Source organism: Argopecten irradians, chromosome 1 (assembly GCF_041381155.1).
Source record: "Argopecten irradians isolate NY chromosome 1, Ai_NY, whole genome shotgun sequence".
In the NCBI taxonomy this organism is placed as follows: domain Eukaryota; kingdom Metazoa; phylum Mollusca; class Bivalvia; order Pectinida; family Pectinidae; genus Argopecten; species Argopecten irradians.
Window position 1 is genome coordinate 64,303,657 of NC_091134.1, and position 24,034 is coordinate 64,327,690.

The 24,034-nt window shown below is 34.5% G+C and overlaps 2 protein-coding genes across 3 annotated transcripts; one reads left to right on the forward strand and one right to left on the reverse strand.

Moving 5' to 3' along the window:
• Positions 1 to 1,064: 1,064 nt before the first annotated feature.
• On the reverse strand, positions 1,065 to 10,248 carry LOC138305190 (proton-transporting V-type ATPase complex assembly regulator TMEM9-like). 2 transcript variants are annotated; one of them, XM_069245633.1, is made up of 5 exons: positions 10,091 to 10,248; positions 9,617 to 9,759; positions 9,170 to 9,260; positions 7,563 to 7,685; positions 1,065 to 5,051 (listed from the first exon to the last, which is right to left on the reverse strand). In XM_069245633.1, the coding sequence occupies exons 1-5, from the start codon at positions 10,145 to 10,147 to the stop codon at positions 4,899 to 4,901; spliced, it is 567 nt and encodes a 188-aa protein (XP_069101734.1). In that variant the 5' UTR covers positions 10,148 to 10,248; the 3' UTR covers positions 1,065 to 4,898. The 2 variants fall into 2 exon arrangements, with proteins under 2 accessions (XP_069101734.1, XP_069101728.1); XM_069245627.1 differs by having other exon boundaries at positions 7,554 to 7,685.
• Positions 10,207 to 23,764, forward strand: LOC138305211 (coiled-coil domain-containing protein 28A-like). Its single transcript, XM_069245634.1, has 7 exons — positions 10,207 to 10,316; positions 13,862 to 13,999; positions 14,326 to 14,472; positions 14,706 to 14,805; positions 15,084 to 15,144; positions 15,439 to 15,461; positions 15,805 to 23,764. Exons 2-7 carry the CDS (start codon positions 13,921 to 13,923, stop codon positions 15,824 to 15,826), a joined length of 432 nt encoding a protein of 143 aa, XP_069101735.1. The 5' UTR covers positions 10,207 to 10,316; positions 13,862 to 13,920; the 3' UTR covers positions 15,827 to 23,764.
• Positions 23,765 to 24,034: the final 270 nt, after the last annotated feature.

Below are 24,034 nucleotides of genomic sequence, written 5' to 3' on the forward strand. Positions count from 1 at the left end.
GACAGATCGCTATAGTACTTTCTAAAAAATAGTGGTAACAAACTTCAACAACAAATTCCAAGATGGCGGCCGTGTGACCTATCAGTTACAAAATGCAATATGCACAACTAGGGCCCTAGGGGGACCTACATATAAAATTTGAGAAGAATCCCTTCAGTACTTTTTGAGAAATAGCAGTAACAAACTTTAACTACCAAAATTCAAGATGGTCGCCTGTCGGCCATCTTGTTGACCGATGGGTCCCAAAGTGCAATATGCACAACTAGGGTCCTAGGGGAACCTACATATGAAATTTGAAAAAGATCCCTTTAGCAATTTCTAAGAAATAGCGGTAACGAGAATTGTTAACGGATGGACGACGGACCACTTACGAAAGGCAATTTGAATAGCCCACCATCTCATGATGGTGGGCTAAAAAGTGTGTACTATATACGCAATAATACGGTACATGTACAGGCATCATAAGTACAATACTGTAAATTCTAATTATATATAAGTTTATTGCACAGAACCTAGCTGATATCCTGCTAGATACACCTATATATTCTGTGTTTTCGATAAATAACCAAGTGTATACAGTATAAATAATGCACACCTTTTACAAAGAACTTTATAAGTGGAATTTGAATGTTTATTTAGTTAAAACTTTTGTCTTGTCAAGGTATCAGGGTTTCAGTTTGTATCAAAGTGGACGTGTCACAAACAGGGGAGGTAACTATCTGATGTTTTCCTTTAACATTACAAACAACTACATTTACTGGTTGTAATTTGTATGTTTTACAAGATCTCTATCAAAACAATAAATCAGGAAGGCTGGTTTCTGAGCAAATCAGTGGTCATATACAAGAGGATGAAGCACAATGTATAACCATGATTAGCCCAGACAATGGCAATGGTCTAAATGCATTAACAATAAGCCTACAAATATCATCTAAGAATCAATGTTTTTGTTCATTGGTTGTATAAATAAACAGAACTAATCTATTTTGTTCATTGGAAGAAGAGTCTACATCATATTCATAAATTACAAACCTCAAAATATAACAGACCAGATGACCAGGTGCTACTTTCAGGTTTTGTTTTATTTTGTACGTACATGTACATGTATACACTTTATATAACATGAACAGCAATATTACACAATTCAAGACAACTCATTATTACAACGTTTACTCTTGTGTCATCTAAATTTCACAGAAACAACACATTATAACTTAAACCCCTAAACACCCCACTCCCTCAAACCATACCTCCAAAACACACACCCTCCCACATCATCACATAATTTATGTATAATATAGTCAGCCCATCTTTACAAAGGGTCTGTGGGCCTTAATGGTCACCTGAGTTTAGACGTGTTTGACCCTTCTAATGAATTCACACAAAGAAACACTCTGGCCATTTTATACAAAATCTTTTAAAGGACATTTGTTCTTCCATCTAAGAAGAGTTGGTTTTCCTTATTTCTAATATACAATAAAAAAAATTATATACCCATATAAGTGAATTATGAAGCATATCGTGTTGATTCAGTAGTTTAACAGAAGTTTTTTCCAAACAATGGACAAAGGCAATTTGATTAATTTGCTTGATAACTTGCCTTAAGTGATGTAAGAAATCTATAAACAGACTGATCTTATTCTTTGGTAAGCTATATTTCTGTTCTTAATACAGTGTGTTTTTATATTTCTGTTCTTAATACAGTGTATTTTTATCTAAGTGGCCATCTAAGAAGAAACGGCAATGGGAGATTAACAGTAAGAAACATACAAAACTTTGGAAAGTAAAATGATAAACTATATTAACAAACACTTTTCAAATAAATAACCAAACTCACACACAAAATTTTCACAATTTATCTGCAACATCTTTAAGAATTTGAGATTAAAATAGTCCTGTATCCATCAAGTTATGATGTTAGGAGCTTGATGATATTTGTACTGAAATAAAACCAAATTTAACCTAAATAATAACATTAGGTCTCATATGGTTCAGGCATGTGCACATGATTTCAAATTTAACTGAAAAGTAAAATGATGTATTTAGGATTACAGAGAGTAGAAAGTAAAGATCTATCTACAATAAAATGATGTGTATAAACACAAACAAAAAATATCACAGATAAAATTCGGACACATAAACAAGCACTCCTCTTAAGAATTTACCTTATAAATTAATAAATAAAATACTCCTCATAATCTTCTTCATCATTACAACTTACTACATAATTGCTGTGATTCGTGTGAGCATAATTGTGAAATCTAACTAAAATAAAAAAGTTGAAAAGTTAAGTTTATAGGTTTTTACAGGTGTAGAAAACAGGAGTTTGATATCCATCTGAAAGGGCCCTGCCCTACCAGTTAGTCCTTAGTTACAGTAAGAGGTTTTGAAATGGCTCTACGTTTAGATTTTAATTTAGATATATGTAAAGACATTGTACTATGAATCTATTTTAAAATTCTTTATCTAAATTATCTGAAGTAATTAACAGGTGCTTTGGTCTTAAGTATTTTAACCTAAATTTAGGATGCCTGTAGTAGGTAGCTGTTATGGATTTCTTAGAAATATTGAAATGCCTACTGCACATCTACATAATAACATAAAGTATTACCATACAAACCAACCTTAGGGTTTCTATAACATAGCTGGAGACTGTTAGACAGTAAACATGACAGACATAGGGATGTCTATAGGGTTCCGAGCCCTAGTAATGCTTTCCTTATTTGAGTATAAAACAATGCACAATGTATAATATGGAATGTAAGAATTAGTAGATAAACATTACGATACAGTACTTGGGTGAAATGTTTTCTTTATCCTAAGATTTTATTATCATCTGTGTTGAGTTTTTTTTAGACGAGTAGCACTTGTGCACAAAGATGTGCAAAAAGGTATATTTACTTATGTGGAACAAAGGTGTCCCTATGAAAAGGTATATTTACTTATGTGGAACAAAGGTGTCCCTATAAAAAGGTATATTTACTTATGTGGAACAAAGGTGTCCCTATGAAAAGGTATATTTACTTATGTGGAACAAAGGTGTCCCTATGAAAAGGTATATTTACTTATGTGGAACAAAGGTGTCCCTATGAAAAGGTATATTTACTTATGTGGAACAAAGGTGTCCCTATGAAAAGGTATATTTACTTATGTGGAACAAAGGTGTCCCTATGAAAAGCAGACAGTTTGTTAGTCTGCATCAAAGATGATGATTCAATACAAAATGAACAGTTCTTTGGCAGTTTTTACATTTACTAATATACAGACAAATTCTATATAATGTAAATGATGTAACATATGTATCACATATATACAATGTCCATGAATTCAACCTTCATCAAGTAAAAAATACTTCTTCAGATCTCTCAAGGTCTATGGCCAGGCTAGTGTTTTTTTGTTCTCAAGGCAATTTGTTTTGGTCTATGATCAAAATGTGTTGTTAATATTTGAGAGCTTGAAGAACTTGAAGCTCATATCCCAAAATGAATGTAACTTAGTGCCATGACATTCAACATATTTACAAAAACCTCTCTCCCTGAAACTGAAACTAGTTATTTAGCAAGCAACACCTGATACTAGACTATTCTCACAGAATATGCTCCCTTGTCTGTAATAGACTTTCAGCAGGTAAGTGTTACCAATACTAGATGCAATGTACTTTTAATATGACAGGCATCTACGCTCTGGAACATGCACTAACACATATTGACTTGACAAGATCTACTTTACACCTCCTGATTCATTTGACAATGTATAATAGAACCTAATATGGACAACATAATGGTAGTTCATCTGCTTAGTTTTACTACAGTAACTATTCACAGTGTCTTAGTTTTACTACAGTAACTATTCACAGTGTCTTAGTTTTACTACAGTAACTATTCACAGTGTCTTAGTTTTACTACAGTAACTATTCACAGTGTCTCAGTTTTACTACAGTAACTATTCACAGTGTCTTAGTTTTACTACAGTAACTATTCACAGTGTCTTAGTTTTACTACAGTAACTATTCACAGTGTCTTAGTTTTACTACAGTAACTATTCACAGTGTCTTAGTTTTACTACAGTAACTATTCACAGTGTCTTAGTTTTACTACAGTAACTATTCACAATGTCTTAGTTTTACTACAGTAACTATTCACAGTGTCTTAGTTTTACTACAGTAACTATTCACAGTGTCTTAGTTTTACTACAGTAACTATTCACAGTGTCTTAGTTTTACTACAGTAACTATTCACAGTGTCCTAATCAACAGTCCAGGTAGATGTTTATTACTACTTAACATATATATTAAGCCACATTGCATGTTAATCCCGATCTACCAGAGTTATTTCCCTTTGTTAAACTGCAGTCACGACATGAACAAAATTAACTCTGATTGATCAGAATGTGAACATTACCATTGCAGCTGCAATACAACGCAGTTAGACATCAGTTATAAATCATTTGTAATCTGTCTCTAAACAAATATCATATATCAGGTAAATTTTTAAATATCTATCATATTCATCATACATCACCTAAACTAATTCAAACAAAGCCGGCAGTGGTTCACTTTTGTGTAAACTTTCATGTTCAGTATTGGTATATAGATGTTTAACATTAACATATATCAGCCTCTGAATTAACCTCACTCCAAAATAGGTTCTGAATCTCAATGAAATCTAAACAAATCATTATATATACTTAACCAACAACACACTCATATACATACTCAAAATAACCAGAGACCTGCCCAGCAATCTTAGCGTGGTCAATTTAGCTCCACCAGACCATGGTACAGATGGTAAACGAGAAGAATATTACGCCAACATTTTCAGAGTGGGTATATCATTTTCATATTCATGGTTAAGAACATTCTATTTGAACTCCTCCCACCTTGGTGAGTATAAGGACCTTTAGTTGAGGAGAGCATGTCTGTCGTAGATGGTCTTTCTCTGTTCCTGTACTGTCCCCTTCCACTTCTTTTGTTCATCTGTCACACGATTAATGATTGACCGTTGTCTGGTCATTTCCGGCCGACTGGACATCTGGGAGACAGAGTGGTCATCCTGTGAAATATTGAGGTTCATATGTTAAAACATTGCAGATTGGTTCTTTCTATGTATGGTAAAGCTTATGGTACCATATTCAATTCCTTTTCATTATATATAATAATATTGTACTCAACTTGATAACCCCTAAGCCAAGTGACACATCACTGCACTACTTTTCAATAAACTTGATTCTCTTTCAGTTTTACTACCAATACAATGATCTAAACTTTTAGAAATTAAGACCGAGGACTTATCATATATTGGTATTACTTTAAATTGTTACATAATATAGCATAAGGAATATGTAGAATTTAATGCCTGTTTTATATCATATGTAACAACATTTCAGCACAGCATTTATGTATACATTTCAAATAATTACAGATAAATATCTCTGAAACAGCAGTGATAAAGGAAGATTACAGATACACATGATAATACAATTAAAGGTTTTTTTATATATAATAAGGAAATATACAAAATATACACCACAGGATGTTATATCAAATAGTTAAATTTACAACTAAAATAAAGTGGAATAAGAATATTGATATTATGCCAGTGTTAATGAATTATATCACCAAAGTGAAAATAGAAAGTGTTTAATTGATATTATGTCAGGATATATATTCTGTATCTACCAGTGTTAATATGTTCTATTGCTAAAGTGAAAGAGGAAAAAGAATATTTCAAAGAATTGTTTGTTATCACACACCAATCATCACCTTATTATGATACAGTATCACCACACTCTGAATTCTGAAAAAACTATCATTATTGAGTCAATCTGTTTTTATAATAATGATGATTTATTCAGATTCAATGTTCTCTCATGGTGTTCAAAATTATTCTGGTTTCATCTGTGTGTTACTGTTTAGTCTGCATCATCACGAAAAGTCAATACTTAAAAATCTATTTCAAAATTTTGCTTTGGTCACGAACTAAATTGTAATTTGGATAACATATAGAAACAGTCCCAGTTTTCGATAGAGGGAGTTATTGCCCTTGTCAGCAGATTTTGTTACATATCGCTGTTAGAATACATAATAGAATTATACTCAAGTTGTAGTAAAGCAATCAGTCTCTAGTAGAGTAGTTAAAAGAAAAGAAGTTCTATTCTTTTAGTTGTTTTTATCATGTTGCTAGATAGGTATACATAATTACTTCCAACATTTCAGTAATTCTGATTTCAAGGGGAGGTAAGTTTGCTTTATGAAAGGACATAATGTTTCCCTTTGTTATGAGTTCTATTGTGATCTTATGAATTGTTTTGGTATTGGAGCCTTAAAGCTTTTGTTTGATGACCCACCAACTTACCATCAGTATAAGTCAGATTCTCCCTATAAAACGAAGTCTAGTAAATGTCAAGACACCATAACCCCTCTTGCATCACTGACCTCTTATCAACATGTGATAGATAGATATCAGATATGTATACATTACATATATAGTGTACACCATAAATCCTAGACTTACAGTTCTAATCCAACAACAAACTAGCAGTATATCACTTTTATCTAAACTATTCATTTTCACATCTTATACTGAAAACCAACTTTCTTTCACGTGCGATTTACTTTCATGAAATTGGAGAAAGTTTTCTCTGTGAATTAATATCAATATCTATTGATAGGGATTGATCTTTAATTTTCAAATTTGCAAATGTTGCTCTTCGCAATTTTGTTTTGAAATGGAAATTGTGAAATCTTAGTAGCCACAAAAGAAAGCTGGTTTACAATATCCATGTTTGTATACAAGACATTTGTACGTATTATTCATGACTATAGAAGATTACCATTTTTTTTTATCTTATTTCATTTTTGCACACTTGAATTTCCATTCATTAGCATATATTAAAACTATTATGTCATTTGGAAATATACTATGCATATATATGTTATCAGTAATTTTTGTGTGATATGCTCTAAAAGAAGAAAACTATCATGACATGGGTAATGTCCAGTGCTTGTATTGTGTTTTTGAAACCTTAACACATTGCTGATTAAAATGAATACTTCAGAAATGATATACAATAAGATTATAATTATTCTGAGCACATGTTAGTAAAGAGTGAAACAAGACTTGTCACCATATCCTCTAGTACTTAGCACTAAAAGCTGAGATTTAATTTTGTTCCTAAATCTTGTAACCCGGTTATGTAACTGAAATACAAACCTATGCACATTGTTGGAAGGTGATGCACAGCATCTAGGGTTTAGACAAAGGGGACTTGTAAACCTCTGGCTAAATACAGAGAGGCATAATTAAGGAAACACAGCTGCCAGATGTATGTTGTCATACATTATTTCAATGAAATTTTATTGATGTTAAAACAAAAGAAAATACATTATTTTGTAGTTTAATTCGAGATAATCCCCATGAGCACTTTTTATTGACCAAATAATCATTGGTGATCTTACATGTTTTTTGTTTTTTTGAGGGGGAGGGGACATAAGGGAGGATATGGTAACAGTTTGTAAGTCAGTACAAGCAGGCTACCACACCCGCACACTTTACCAAATTCACCTCCTCATTTGTCTGTTGTTGGTACTGGGTAGGTCGTCTCGCGATGAGTGGGTCCAGGCACAGCAGGAACAGCATGTACACAAACAGTAAGGACACCACACAGATGATGAAGATCACCACTACCTGAGGAGGAAAATAAAGTAACACACTGAATGGAGTCCATATCACAATATGGTATCTGTATAGTTGTAGGACATATATCTAATTATGTACTGTAAAAATAAAGAAGATATAATCAACTAAGTCATTTGTTTTCAATACTTTAGGCAATCTTCAGGCAATTGTTTTACTATATTTTACTTTAGTGTTCTGTATAATGTCAGGGCTTTCTTTTTAGCCAATGTTCGCAAATTTTCAGCCCCATTCGCCATGGCAAAGCCTCTATATTCTAAATTTCTTGATTTTCAGTCAAAAGCTGGTCGTGCATAATTAATCTTGCACATAATAATAAACTTTTTATTTCCACCATTGCCATACCGTCGCTTTTGAGCTACCATTTGTTATCAATCTCTTTGCCATGCTTTCTGTCAAATATTTATTATGACCGTGTCACCAAAGCACTTGAATTATCACAGCATGTATACTACATGGGTGTGCAAACATCTGTTTAACCAAGGATTTATAAGTGAGACGGATAACTCACACTGGGTTTTGGGCAAAGGCAGCGCAGGCACTTTTGTGTTTATGCACTGACCGTGCCGATGGGCGACGACTGATTTCCTTTGATATTCGCTGGCGCAGCCTTTGATGTAGCATGGGGGTGCTAAGGTTACCTTCTTACTTTCTGAAGCGTGCTGTCATTTCATGAGTTGTCGTATTTTTTTAACGATAGTTTAAGACATTTCTTCTAAATCTTCTGTCTTTAAAGCAAGTTCTAAGCGTTGTGAATTTTAATTAACTTTACATTGTTGTTACGTTTGACTCGATAAGACAAGTATTTGTTGAGAAAAATGGTTTTTATTCCTGCTTCATAAACGTCTCGCGTGGTGTTTAGTAGTGTAAAGAGACAGTCACGAATCCTTCTCACTTATAAATCCTTGGTTTAACCATGACTAATTATACTGATGAATCTGTGTAGAAAGCTCTTGTTGCATGGCCCCTAATTCTATCTTAATGACTGGGATATCAACTCTACATCAGCCCAAACAAGTATCAATGGCACTAAATTTAAAAGTATCCACCTGCCCAGTCGGGCAAGTCACAGACATAACTGACCTGCCTTGGGCAGTCGTGCAATGGTTAATGTCGAGCCCTGTTAGATCTGTTTCATTTGTGAGACTGACCTAGTCTGTTCATTGTTGAACATTATTAGGATTTACTAGGACAATTGATGGATGCAGGCTGGAAGTCTCTATATCCATATCAACAATATATACATTCATAAAATAAGTAAATAAATTCCAGTATATCAATGGCTATGATCCTACAATATAGACTATTAGATTTTAAAACAAATATTTTCCAGTGTTCATCTAACATTACTTCGAAGTTGTATACAGTATCTGCATCTATAATATGTTGCGGCAAATTATTCCATATGTATACTATTCTGTTACTGAAGAAATTCTTTCTTAATTCTAAATTGCAACGTTTCTTAAAAATATTACCTTGATGGTGGTTGTGTTTCTTTCTTCATATTTACATTCACACTGAACACAAAGTTCATCTGTAGCGTTGGTCACCACATGCTTGCATTTACTGGAAAAAACAAATAGGATTCTATTAATATTGACTGTAAAATAGACATTTACAACAATCTCACACTAAATTACAAATTACATTACTGTACAGTATCTAGGCCTACTACTGTATAAATCTAAAGAATGCGTAAAGCCGTAAACTTTATATAGAATAGTGATTACAACTTTAATTCAGGTTAAGAGACATATGAAACATTTTATTCTAAATATGTTTATCTTATTTTCACCTGAACATACATAGATATCTGGCATTACCCCCTATAATACATTGGTATGTATTGGACAAAATTATGATTTCACGAACATTCATGAATGATGCATGAAGCGCAAATGTTCTAAATAATATAGGCTTACCAATCCTCAGGATCCAAAATGTCCTTAATATAAACACTCTGATCATTTTTTGTGATGTTGGAAACAAGTTTTGGACACACACACTTGCATCTCTTGTCCTCAAAGCTTGTTTGTTGGAGTGTTGGTTGGGCAGTTGGAGCCTTCTGTTATGAAAAGCAATCATATACATTTTAATATTTTAGGCTATAGCAAGGTTGCAAATGAATTGACAATAATCTGTCATCCCGACTTCAAAGCAAATACACAGGGTCCATCAGCAGTTACAGTGAAAGGGAGTGCGGAAGCATCTATAATAGGCCAGTGACGTACGTAGGCTATCATTGACAAAACGTCAAACTCGGTGCCAAGAGTAATGGATATGACCATAATCTGATAATGTCACCTTGCGATAATAACAAATCAACATGAAATAGCATGTATTGTTATATGAACATACACTGTATATTAATTAACACAAGTAAATTGATACATCACCTCTGAAAAAGCCGAGTTCACGGTACAAACGACGACGAGTGTGAAGAGAAACTTCATCTTGCAAGAAGGATTAGTAGTAATTTATGAAGAGTCAAACAAGGGAGGTAAGTCTATCAAGGAAGTGAAAGAGGCAGAATCAGAGTTCCTTCCCTTTTGTTTCCTGATTACAACTGTCAACACGCCTTGATGCTGATCAGCATTTTTTTTACAATCTTCTCTAGTTCAGGTGAGTTAACATAATGTAGTACACGAAATAACCTGCAAAGCGTTACCTTCTATATCATCAATGACTAGATTCTAACAGTTGATCACTACTGCAGGTTGCACTACCCCAATATTGGCCATCAGCAGTTGTCCATTCCCCAATCTGATTAAAATACAGCTCCTTTTTATCACTACGTTAGATAAGAGGATCTGAGAAAATGCCATTAGGGGTCATGTCCAGATGACCTTTGTAAATGGCCAATCAAATTGCTGCTGGCAAAATTTTGACAGTGAATTTCAGGGGACGAAATAGTTTGAAAATCTGTCAGAATTATTTCCATGTAGTCAGTCATCTCGCCCAAAGAGCACAATAAAACTAATCGTAGTTGTATGTGGGGGCGAAATGGCGTTGTCAATTGACAGAGCAACGTGCAGAAAATGCATTTGATCTGAATTACACGTGGTATAAAGGTCATCCGAACATGACCCTTAATCAGATTTTCTCAGATCCTCTATTAAACGGAGTGGTTATAAGGATCTGTATTTCATTCAGATTGTCCATTCCCTGATCTATCAGCTGGACCTATCCTACACTCACTACACAGGCGTCTGTGCTCACTATTAATAATCGACACGACATTGTGATCAAAAGTGTCTATAACATTGTTGGAATAATCCTACAATAAAGTAGGCCTATTTCCATAAAAGATTTCTGATAGAACGATCAAAAATACTCTCAAACCTTTACAATGAACTAAGAAAGAGAACTCTGACATCACAGCCCTACAGAAAGACGGACAGCTGTTGACGGACACAACTGACAAAGCCAACATCTTAAACCAACAATTCCAGTCTGCTTTCACACAAGAACAGAATACAACCATACCTGACAAAGGACCTTCACCACACCCAATTATGCCAGACATCCACATAACACAACAGGGCATACACAAACTACTGAGCAATATAAACCCGCATAAAGCAACTGGCCCTGACAACATTCATGGCAGAATATTGAAAGAACTCAAAGACATCACAGCTCCAATCCTTACAAAAATATTTATGTGCTCACTCACCACAGGAACACTTCCCCACGACTGGAAACACGCAAATGTCAATCCCATTTACAAAAAAGGCGACAAATACAATCCCGCAAACTACAGACCTATATCACTCACATGCATCACATGCAAATTAATGGAACATATAATCACCAGCGCCACCATGTCACATCTGGAAAACAACAACATACTTTACGACAAACAACACGGCTTTAGACCTTCCAGATCGTGCGAAACCCAACTGGCCACATTCATACACGACCTCACACAAAACCACAACAACAACACGCAGACAGACATCATAATCATGGACTTTGCAAAAGCCTTTGACAAAGAGCCACACAAACGCCTTCAGTACAAACTCAAATACTACGGCATCACAGGTAACACACATGCAAGGATAACAGATTTTCTTTCACATCGCACCCAGACAGTAATACTTGAGGGCAAACACTCACACAAAATACCAGTAACATCCAGAGTCCCTCGAGGAACCTGTCTGGGCCCCATACTTTTCTTAATATATATCAACGACCTACATGAATACATGAAACACAGCCTCCTTAGACTTTTAGCAGAGGATAGTATCATTTACAAGACCATACACAAACAAGAAGACACACAGAAACTACAACACAACCTTGGCAATGCCGGACAATGGGAACACGACTGGCTAATGCAATTTCACCCCGACAAGTGCAACGTCATCTCCACTACCACCAAACGCAACAAAATCCACCACAACTACACTCTCCATAACCACTCACTTGAACACGTCAAACACAGTAAATACTTAGGCCTCACACTACAAAACAACCTCCAATGGGACAAACACATTAACAACATCACCGCAAATGCAAACAGAACACTAGGTTTCCTAAAACGAAACCTCACAATCAATTCACCACACATAAAAGAACACGCATATAAAGCACTTGTTAGACCCAAACTAGAGTACTGCTCCTCTATCTGGGACCCACACAATACTGGCCAAATACAACAAATAGAAAAAACTCAACGCAGAGCAGCAAGATATGTACACAACAGATATCATAACACTTCTTCAGTCTCAGACATGTTATACACACTCCAATGGCCAACACTACAAACACGCCGTCTACAATCACGACTCATCCTCTTATATAAAATCACACACCATCTCGTTGCCATCAACCCAGAACAATACCTAACACCTGTAGACACCCGCACTAGACACACACATCCCTATGCATACAGACACATCGCAGCCACAAAGGCTACATTTAAGTACTCCTTTTTCCCACACACCATCACACACTGGAATCTCCTCCCTGTGGCAACAGTACAAAACACTACACTGGAGGGCTTCAAGGCAAACATAAACAATGTAGCCCTTGAAGCCCCCACTCACAAATAAACACCTCTTTTTTTATCATGTTTTTAACCTACCTACTTTTATCTATTCCAGCACCAGAAGAAATAAAAATGCGCTGTATATAACCCCTTCCCCCACAACACTGAGCCGATCACCTCACCTAAAATCGTCAATATTGACGAATGGTGATACACCAAAGAAGAATGTTATGTATCATTTTGTAGACTTATATAATACACCAACTTCTTTAATGTTTACTGTTTCCATTCAGATACTGTATAAAAATATTGGTGAATACACTTTTGATCATAAAAATTAGAAAACATAAAAAAATCAACTGCAAAAATAGACTTTTCAAATTAATTGAAAAATTAAACTATAGGGCTAAACTGAAATCTAAAGAGAGATATAAATATCTTTGATATGGAATCAATAACTGTTAGTATTAACATAAAGGCATCCTCGATACTCAATGGATTCTGATCACATACGATCAGATCTATACACCCCTTGACTATCTCATAGAAAAATTGGAGGCAGCTCAGCGGAAAACAACTGAACCAATTACAGGCCTGCAAAGATTTTCTTTGAAAACTACAGATAGAGTGATACCCAACTTCAAAGCCACACAGTCAACCACAGTGTAGAGTTATACAGCTCTTTTTATGTGCATCAAAGGACTAAATTATCTGTTCTGTTCCTTCGCCTCCAGTTTTACTATGAGATAGTCCAGGGGTGTAGAGATCCAAGATTGTAAGTGATAGGAACCCTTGAAGAAGGATGACATAAAGGGAGAGGAAATTCAATGTTCAGATAGGTGAATGTGTACTGTATAATGTATACATACATGTGTAATAAGGCGAGAATAGTGTGCTGCCAGCCAGACTCGAACCCACGACTTCAGACTTACTCATACAGTGATGCGCCATCCCACATCCATCTGTCGCCAACATTTGCCTTTAAACAATTTCTTCTCCAAAAGCCCTAAAGAGCCCTAGAGACCTGATAGACCTGTAAATCTCTAAGTGTTCCTATTGCTTCAATAAAACAGCATGTAGACATGTTATATAAGTACAATATTTTGGCAAGGAACGTTCAGATCGGAGCTTATTGTATATCATTGTTGTCATCCTCCTTTATATTTATTTACAGCCCAACAAAACAGGTCTGATAAAAGAATGATACAGAAGTGGTGAAAATTAGAACTCAACATGGCTTCTCGTATGATGAAGAGTGAAACGTACCCTGTCAGCATCCAGTCAAATACTGAGGGCAGCGCTTCAAAACAGGGTAATTAATATTTTCATGTGTAACAGTAATACATTTACAACAAAAATAATTATTTGTAGTTTATTCTTACAAGACCAATTTCCAACTGGTTTGTTTTCTAGGTCACATTTAGTTACTTTAAGAAATTTTGATTGGTGTCATTCTCTCATTACAACCAATTTTACTTCATTAAAGCAATCATAATTTTGTTATAAAACCTTCAAAATTCATTAAAAATGTTCTTTAAAAAAGTATAATATTTACAGAAATGTTTCCCTGTTTATCAGTCCTCTGGTTTCTGTGGGAGACTTGTGTAGTGTATGTCTGTCAATTTACACATTTTACAGTATTAAAGGGAGACAAGTCTGCTGTGGGTACTAGCCGTCCGTGTAATGAACATTCCTTCCTCACCGATGTAGCAGACGTAAGGACCATGGAGCAGGGACTTCTTCAGCTGCTAGAAGATTTTCACTCTGGAAAACTTCAAGCTTTTGGTACAGTAAATCTCAACACTTCATATACTATAAATGTTAGGAGTAATCATTGGATATCGTAAAAAGATACACCTAGGAATTGAAAGTAGATGCCGAGACATAATGTTTAAAGTGTTTAGCATTATATTCACTATGCTTTTATCTACCAGGTAGTTGGATTAATATGTCATTATTATGTGTACTGTGATTGTTGTGTACTTTGTATCCTGTCTATATTTAAAGTGACATTGTAGGTGGTAGTATGACATTTGAGAAGATGGATCATATCCGGGAACAGCAAGAGAGATTGGCCAGACTTCACTTTGAGATGGAGCTACTTCAGGATATGCACCGGTAAGTTAATGTTTCAGCCATATTACCTGCAGCCTTAGAATTCACAGTGTCAAAACTCCTCTGTGCTTCGTTTATCTGGTAGTCAGAATTTTCTCATAAAAAAATATCTTAAAGTAATTGCATAACAAGAAAAATTGCTATTATAACGGAATAGAATTGCATTTTCAAAGTGGGTAATCTTGAGGATGTCTCAGTTTTTCTTTGAAATGGTAGACACAGTAATCTGATTTAAAGTCATTGCATTGAAAAATAATGTATTCACCTAAATTTTATTAAAGACGTGACACAGAGGAAGGGAAATCAGCCAGCAATGACAAGATGTCAAAACTCATTGATCAGGTCAGTCCTTCAAGGGGCCATAACTCTGCCGATTACTGTCAATGGAAATTAGATTACTGTTGGCCTAGCCATGAAGACTTTTAATCTTTTTAATGAATTTAAAGAAAATTGGTTTACATTACTTTAATTTTATATTTGAGTTTCTGCTTTTGAGATATCAGATAATTGAAGTTGTAGAAATTCCATTCAATGGCGATATCATAATCAGTACAAATAATAAAGTTAATGTAACTATTGCCCATATTGGTGAATGTTAAACTCTGTGTTGACAAATTATCTGTCTTTTCATTTCAGCTCCATGCCATCAGTTCATCAATGTATCCTTTTTATAGAAAATATTGCTTCTGTTGTATTGTGCCATGATCTTTATTGCTGTTAAATGCTTTTACATTGCTGTGTACATTGCTGTGTATTAAGCTCATTGAGGATATTTACTTCTTCACATTATATTTGTAATACCCTATGGTATTATACAGGAAATTTACATTATCACTTATCTCTATCAAATAAAAAAATATTGTCACATCTTGGATTAGTAAAAAGATGCAATTGGAATTTAACCCATGAATTTTTGTCAAGTACATAATAATCAGCACATGCCAAATATCCCAGTGATGACTTCACAAACATGTATCTTTGTTCTTCCTTAACTTTCTACAGACAAAGAATCCAGAAAGAATGAACAGATGTCTAAAAGTGATACATGGCTATGATTACCTCAATTTGCGGACCAATCAAAAAACAATTTCCTACATCAATTCCGTATAAAAATGGGGAGAACCAATACTTCATTTTTGTGCTGTTGATTTTTGTGACTGATATAGTCACACACATTGTCAACATTCTGCAGTGAAAGCTGTTTTTTTGTGTGTGTATACGTGTATTTATATTTGCTAGGTTTTTTTTTTTAGCCCACCATCATCAGATGGTGGGCTATTCAAATCGCTTTTTGTCCGTGGTCCGTCCGTCCTTCCGTCCGTCCTTCCGTCCGTCCGTCCGTTAACAATTCTTGTTATCGCTATTTCTCAGAAAGCACTGAAGGGATCTTTCTCAAATTTCATATGTAGGTTCCCCTAGGGCCCTAGTTGTGCATATTGCATATTGGGACCAATCGGTTAACAAGATGGCCGCCAGGCAGCCATCTTGGATTTTGATACTTAAAGTTTGTTATCGCTATTTCTCAGAAAGTACTGAAGAGATCTTTCTCAAATTTCATATGTAGGTTCCCCTAGGGCCCTAGTTGTGCATATTGCATTTTCGGACCAATCGGTTAACAAGATGGCCGCCAGGCAGCCATCTTGGATTTTGATACTTAAAGTTTGTTATCGCTATTTCTCAGAAAGTACTGAAGGGATCTTTCTCAAATTTCATATGTAGGTTCCCCTAGGGCCCTAGTTGTGCATATTGCATTTTGGGACCAATCGGTTAACAAGATGGCCGCCAGGCAGCCATCTTGGATTTTAATACTTAAAGTTTGTTATCGCTATTTCTCAGAAAGTACTAAAGGGATCTTTCTCAAATTTCATATGTAGGTTCCCCTAGGGCCCTAGTTGTGCATATTGCATTTTGGGACCAATCGGTTAACAAGATGGCCGCCAGGCAGCCATCTTGGATTTTAATACTTAAAGTTTGTTATCGCTATTTCTCAGAAAGTACTGAAGGGATCTTTCTCAAATTTCATATGTAGGTTCCCCTAGGGCCCTAGTTGTGCATAATGCGTTTTTGGATCGATCGGTCAACAAAATGGCCACCAGGCAGCCATCTTGGATTTTGATAGTTAAAGATTAATATCGCTATTTCTCACAAAGTACTGAAGGGATCTTTCTCATATTTCATATGTAGGTTTCCCTAGGGCTCTTGTTGTGCATAATGCGTTTTTGGATCGATCGGTCAACAAAATGGCCGCCAGGCTGCCATCTTGGAATTTGATAGTTAAAGTTTGTTATCGCTATTTCTCACAAAGTACTGAAGGGATCTTTCTCATATTTCATATGTAGGTTTCCCTAGGGCTCTTGTTGTGCATAATGCGTTTTTGGATCGATCGGTCAACAAAATGGCCGCCAGGCTGCCATCTTGGAATTTGATAGTTAAAGTTTGTTATCACTATTTCTCAGAAAGTATTGAATGAATCTGTCTCAAATTTCATATATAGGTTCCTCTATGGCCCTAGTTGTGCATATTTCGATTTGGGACCGATCGATTTACAAGATGGCCGCCAAGGAGCCATCTTGGATTTTGATAGTTGAAGTTTGTTACTGCTATTTCTCAGAAAGTACTGAAGCGATCTGTCTCAAATTTTATATGTAGTATGTTTGCAAAAGTTTGAAAAGCAGAGAAAAGATCCCTCTTTCCATTGTCAGACATAGATCATTCTTTGGTGGGCGCCAAGATCCCTCTGGGATCTCTTGTTTCACTTTACTTTAAAGTAAATATAAATCTCTGGCAAATATACTTTACCACAAAATGAACACCTGTACCTAATGTCAACAATGTTTGTCATCACAGTTGTTACATTATATTTGTTTGTCTCTATTCTTTATTCATGACAGTTTTGTGAATTACCAGTACACTCTTAAAAACATATTGCCTTGAAATTAAAAAAAATCTACAATTTTATGTATATATATGTATGTAGAAAGGCTTTTCAAATTTCTAAAATGAATCGTTTCTGCACATAGGATATTACGCATAGTACATTACACATAGCACTGCGCTGTTTATTATTAATGTGTTGTTTTTTTTTGAGAAATGACATTGTATTCAATGATTTTTTTTTAAACAATGTAATAGTTGATAATAGTCTCATCTGTCAAAATACCCAAAATGAAATCTGTTATAGAAAGTGATAAATTTGTGTATAAATATGAACTTCTGGTGTATATTTGTGTATAAATATGAACTTCTGGTGTATATTTGTGTATAAATATGAACTTCTGGTGTAATACACTTCCCAGAAGTCAAAACATTCCTTGCTTCTTTTCACAATAATGAATGAATTACAGATGATAGAGTCAAAAAAACTAAACATTAGGTGCAAATGATTTTTAATGTTGTTAAAATATATGTTAATTTTATTAGGATACCTGTAATTTGTAGAAAGAAGCTTCTCCCTTAAAATTTCTTATGATATTTTATATACAACTTTTGAGTCCCAGATTATTAATTTAGTGATGATTTATTTTTTTCATTATTTTTGCAGATAGTAAAATGTTCATAATTATATATTAGCAGTACATCGAAAAGAAATCTGTTGTGATAGTTATTTTTTATTGCAGAATATAGTATACAACAACTGTACATGTCTGTATACTGGTACAGCTTTGGAAGTGTGATCAAACTTTAGCAGTTGTTGAACCAACATTTTTTCTCTGTGGTTTATTGTTGAAAATTACAGTAGATTATGCTTATACCAAGTCAAAACAATAATAAATTGTTGATATCAATTGGATTTGCCCGGTATGTAAATGTGATTATTGAATGTTTACATTTTGTATGTCTATTTTTCACTGGTAAATTAATTGAGAGAAACAACTGTATCTTTTTTCATATTAATATTTTACACTATTAATATTATGACTAGCAAGTGTCAGTAAACTGTATGGTTATATGTGCTTAATTTTGGTCTTCGAGTACATGTAATTGTATCTTTAGATCTACATATATTATGTACAAAATGTACTTCTACTTGGGATTACTTTTCAGGTTTGAAGGCCAAAGGTCAAGGTCACTGTAACAATAACTAGAAAATTATTTCCCTGTGAGAACTTTAGTTGCATGCGACACATCCGCCCTCATGGAATTCTTCTTCTTTTCATTCTGAGAGGCCACCGGGTCCATGCGGTTTTAATGGCGTCATTCTGAAACTAGCTCCTATCTCTTAAGTCATAAGGCTTTTTGTCCTTAATCCATGCTGCTGCTGGTTACTTCATATGCTATCCAGAACAATCCAACTAATATGTTGCCAAGAGGTATGACAGCAAGTGTTTAGTATAGTCATCAGCAAATTAGTATTCTGCTTAAATTTCAATTTTCACATTTTATACATTTCATGGCCATTTTTAATCAAAATTCAGCTTAAAACTAAAATGGAAATTACCACGCCTGCTTTGTCTGGTTCCATAATATTTTAACTTAAATTGTAACACGTCTGTGATAAAGGAATCATTTCAAAATCCTACTTTGATATTACATTTATTGGCCTAATTGGGGGGCTACTGTAGCTGACATTCCGATATATTATCCCACAAGTCCTTCACCTTTGGGTTGGGAGTTTAAAACCATGATGGAGCAATTTTCAGGTAGTTTTACTCCAGGTATCGGGGTTTTCTTCCACCTCCTTAACTTGGTATCTCCTTTAATAGGAATTCCAGTGGATAGAATAATCTGTGAACTTGAGAAGGCAACTTGGTTGTTGAGGAAGATATGACCGTGGTGAGTCTTGGTGAAACTGATATATGGTAATTGATTTGTTTCTGTGATTTTTTTTTTTTTACATTCCTGTACTTGTGAATAAGAACATGGATGTGTTTACTGTGTTTGTAAGTGATGTTTATAAGTTAGTTTTGCCTCATTCCATGACTGCACTGCCAGTCTATGTAGTACAGACTCCATTATTACTGATGAAAGCATTCTCTCTATGTCCCGTCAGCCGGAATGATAGATGAGGATGGCTTGCTAAAGCCATTTATTATAATTGTAGTATGCAATAGTTCAAATTTAGAAAAAGTCATCAATTTTTAGCTCACCTGGCACGAAGGACCGGTGAGTTTATGTCATGGCGCGGCGTCCGTCCGTCCGTCAACATTTCCTTTAAATTGCTACTAGTCATAGAGTTCTACATGGATTGTAACCAAATTTGGCCACAAACATCCTTGGGGGAAGGGGAACAGAACTTGTATAAAGTTTGGCTCTGACCCCCCACCCCCCCCACCCCCCACCCCCAGGGGCAGGAGGGGTGGGGCCTAATAGGGGAAATAGAGGTAAATCCTATAAATCGCTACTTGTCCTAGAGTTCTGCATGGATTGTAACCAACTTTGACCTCCAACATCCTTGGAGGAAGGGGAACAGAACTTGTATAAATTTTGGCTCTGAACCCCCAGGGGGCAGGAAGGGCGGGGCCCAAAATGGGAAATAAAGGTAAATCCTATAAATCGCTACTTGTCCTAGAGTTCTGCATGGATTGTAACCAAATTTGGCCACAAACATCCTTGGGGGAAGGGGAACAGAACTTGTATAAATTTTGGCTCTGACCCCCGGGGGCAGGAGGGACAAGCCCAATAGTGGAAATAGAGGTAAATCCTATAAATCGCTACTTTTCCTAGAGTTCTGCATGGATTGTAACCAAATTTGCCCACAAACATCCTTGGAGGAAGGGGAACAGAACTTGTATAAATTTTGGCTCTGACCCTCCGGGGGCAGGAGGGGCGGGGCCCAATAGGGGAATTAGAGGTAAATATTCAAATTCCTTCAGAAAAGAAACAATGAACCCGTATTCACAACAGTACTTGGCATTACAAACCACGTGGGCAATACAGGCCCTCTAGGCCTCTTGTTCTGATTTTGGTGCACCAACTTTTCCTGTTTTTGTCCACTGATTTCTAATCTGTCATATGGCTAAATCACCCTTAATTGCCTTATCTTTTTCATGTTTACTAAAATCTACAAAATGATCTGGTATAACAGATTTGAATTTGTTTGTTGTCTGAAGAAAAGATCAGTCTTAGTAAGTTCATACTACAACATATCTTATAGCCCATCAATGTCAAACTGTGATGGCAAATTCACTTTTGTGTGGATGCCATTTTGATGAAAACATTTATATTACATATACATATCTAGCTATTTGGTAGCATGCATTTATCGCATAATATGTATGTACATCATTTAGACCATTATTATACATGTATTATTACATTTCTATAATTAAATTCCATATCATATACCAAAGTAAACATTTATTTCTTTTGTATTGATTTTGTTAAAAGAATAAACAACTTTGTCCAAGATTTTTACCTCTTTTTCTTAATTGTAATTCTATGATGAAGTTTTAAATTGCTTTATCCGAGGCACACTTACAATAATACCTCAGTGATCACCTTTTGAACTGAATACCCTTGACTAGCAAAGTTGAAAGTATATATACATGTATACATAATAATATAATAATTACATATATTTAGTTCATGGGTTGCTGGTGGTTTACACCATCACAATATTTTCGGACTGATAAAAATATGGCTTATAAGCATCTTTCAAGCATGAACTTTTGAATTTTATATCTGTTTGTTACTTCTAAATTCTGTGAAAGAACTGGAGGGATTTACATGTATATCAACGTTTACATAATTATAAACTTGCAAGCCAATACACCCAATAGAACATAGTCAACAGTTCTATACTTCATACAGATTGATGTAGGTATGCCATGAGGACTGGCTGGGCTACACTTAATGTTAATGAGTCACCTTCATTGGGGATGGATCTCCGTGTTGTATTTTACACATCACATTCAACACATTTTTGACTTAAGCCATACCTTGTATGGCTTAAGTCATAGGCACTACTTTCAGTAACCTTTCAACTCAGTAATTTAAATGCCGTTGACCTATGACACGCTAATTTAAATGCCGTTGACCAGCTAATTTAAATGCCGTTGACCTATACTGTGTACTACATCTCACCCCTCTCCTCTAATTTAAATGCTGTTTATCTATACTGTGTACTACATCTCAATCCCCCCCTCCTACTCCCCTGTGCCTGCATGTGTATAATGGCACCTAATACACAGCTAGACTAGTACCTTACCTTCCAGCTGACTGCTGTCCACACAATCTATACACACTGTTGACTCCCCCATCTAACGTAAACACATAATCTCTGTTACTGATCTTGCTATCTAAGTCTTATAGACCTAAAAGTTATAATTAAAAAAAGTAAATTAATCAAACTTTCTTTCCGTGTACTTTAAATAATGCTTTTGAAAACAGACCTGAGTTAAAAGACAATATAAGGCTGCCATTATGTGTGCATGGTTTTACTTGCATACATAAGTGAGCAACACAAGAGTGTAGTACAAAGAACTTTTTTTAATGAATATAAGACTTTTGCTTTCTTTATTTTAAAATCTTTTCTTTTATTTATAAGAATTTTGATAAAAAAAATGTCAAATAAACATATATATGGTTTTTCTGTGATCAGTTGAATATTGTTGAAATAATCTATATCAAAGTCGGTCACAAGACATTTGACTGCTGATAGATACACAAAGCTTTGAATTAAGCTTAATTTTCATATAACACACAGTATCTGTTTTCTGGGGAATAGAAATCTGCCTAACAGCTTAATGTTTTTATTATGAATTAGTCATATATTTATCATTAGAAAATTATTTTTTTTTACTATAATGATAATTGTAAAAACAGAATGGTGTAATCGACATAAAACTAAAAATCATTTTGAATTATATTAGCATTTGTGGCAGTATTGCAAAAGATATTACATTTACATCTATGGTTATAAGTAAAACAAGTACATACATTCAGACCTACAATTTCATTTCTTCTAACATTTATGTAAACTAATGTTCAAAATGAAATATGTTGTTTGCATCTCGCTAGCTTAACAAAGATTCAACTTTGGAGGTGTCACTAAAATCATGAAATCCATATATACTTGTGCGGCATGATCATTTCTATGATTAATGTAATGGCCTTGAAATCATCTTTTTTGCCTTTTCCTCAAATACATATGAAAATCATATATGAATAAAAAAAACACTGAAACTGTATTTTCAGTACATCAGAATGAAATCACTGAATTTAATGAGACACTGTTTCATGGTTGATACCTTATTATCATTCAAATTATGATTGCAGAATTTACTCTTTGTGTTTATTCCCCATAATTATGCATGCTTCTTAGATTAAAACCACGATCTAATTTTCATAACACAGAATGAATTCTATCATTATGATAAAAACGGACACAAACAGTGTTAAATTAACATACTTATGTTGAAATAAAAATACCTAAAAAAAGCTTCTATTACCTAATGATGGCTTGAAAAGTATACATGCAAATTAAAATGTATTTTGATATTTTCAACATTTACAAAATAATTTGAAATATAGGTGGCTTATGATATTGTGTAAAATACAGATAACCTTGAGTGAGTTCAGGTTGTAAATATTAATATAAGCATTGGCTCTCAGTTGGCATTCATAGTCAATATGAATACCAATTGGAGGGAGGCCAATTTCATGATGCGCTCTAGCTTTATTGACATTGCTAATGATGCAAAAAAAGTCTTTCAATCAATATCGATTAAATATGCAGGAATGAAAGAAATAATATGCATATGCACGAATAAGTTATATATAGGATACTATCCAATTGATGTTGTCAGAGTAAATTGAAGATTGCCGTAAAGGGATTTAAAGGATATGATAAATACAAGGTACACATAATAACAAAATCTTGGAGTGACAAATGACATTTTTTTGCCATTTTCTCAAAAGAAAGAGAGAAGGAAATATTTATAAATCATTGACTCATGGTCAACCCTATTTTATGATTTGCTATTTGTTTATATATAATGAAATAAATTGTCATCTTATGATAGTGTCCTTGCATTTATAATACAACACTTTTACCTGGAATTTATAGTTGTCCAACTGGGAATTTACATGATGTGTATGATATGATGTACACCAATATCAAATTCATTTATGATATGATGTACACCAATATCATATTCATTTATCTAAGGAATTGCAATGTTTTTGGATTATTGTATTGCATAACGCATGTTTTTTTGTTTTGAGTAGAAGGAAATAGAAAATTAACTCTAAAAAAGTATATAAAAAAATTCTTTACCATTGCAATTTGACA

Bases quoted from the DNA above. Each gene is read 5' to 3' on its own strand.
- LOC138305211 (XM_069245634.1), top strand. From the start codon at position 13,921: ATGGCTTCTCGTATGATGAAGAGTGAAACGTACCCTGTCAGCATCCAG. The intron at 14,473-14,705 runs GTACAGTAAATC...GTGACATTGTAG, and splicing joins TGGAAAACTTCAAGCTTTTG to GTGGTAGTATGACATTTGAG. The intron at 15,462-15,804 runs GTATCCTTTTTA...AACTTTCTACAG, and splicing joins CATGCCATCAGTTCATCAAT to ACAAAGAATCCAGAAAGAAT.
- LOC138305190 (XM_069245627.1), bottom strand. From the start codon at position 10,147: ATGAAGTTTCTCTTCACACTCGTCGTCGTTTGTACCGTGAACTCGGCT. The intron at 9,760-10,090 runs GTGATGTATCAA...TTTTCATAACAG, and splicing joins TGAACTCGGCTTTTTCAGAG to AAGGCTCCAACTGCCCAACC. The intron at 9,261-9,616 runs GTAAGCCTATAT...TGTTTTTTCCAG, and splicing joins ATTTTGGATCCTGAGGATTG to TAAATGCAAGCATGTGGTGA.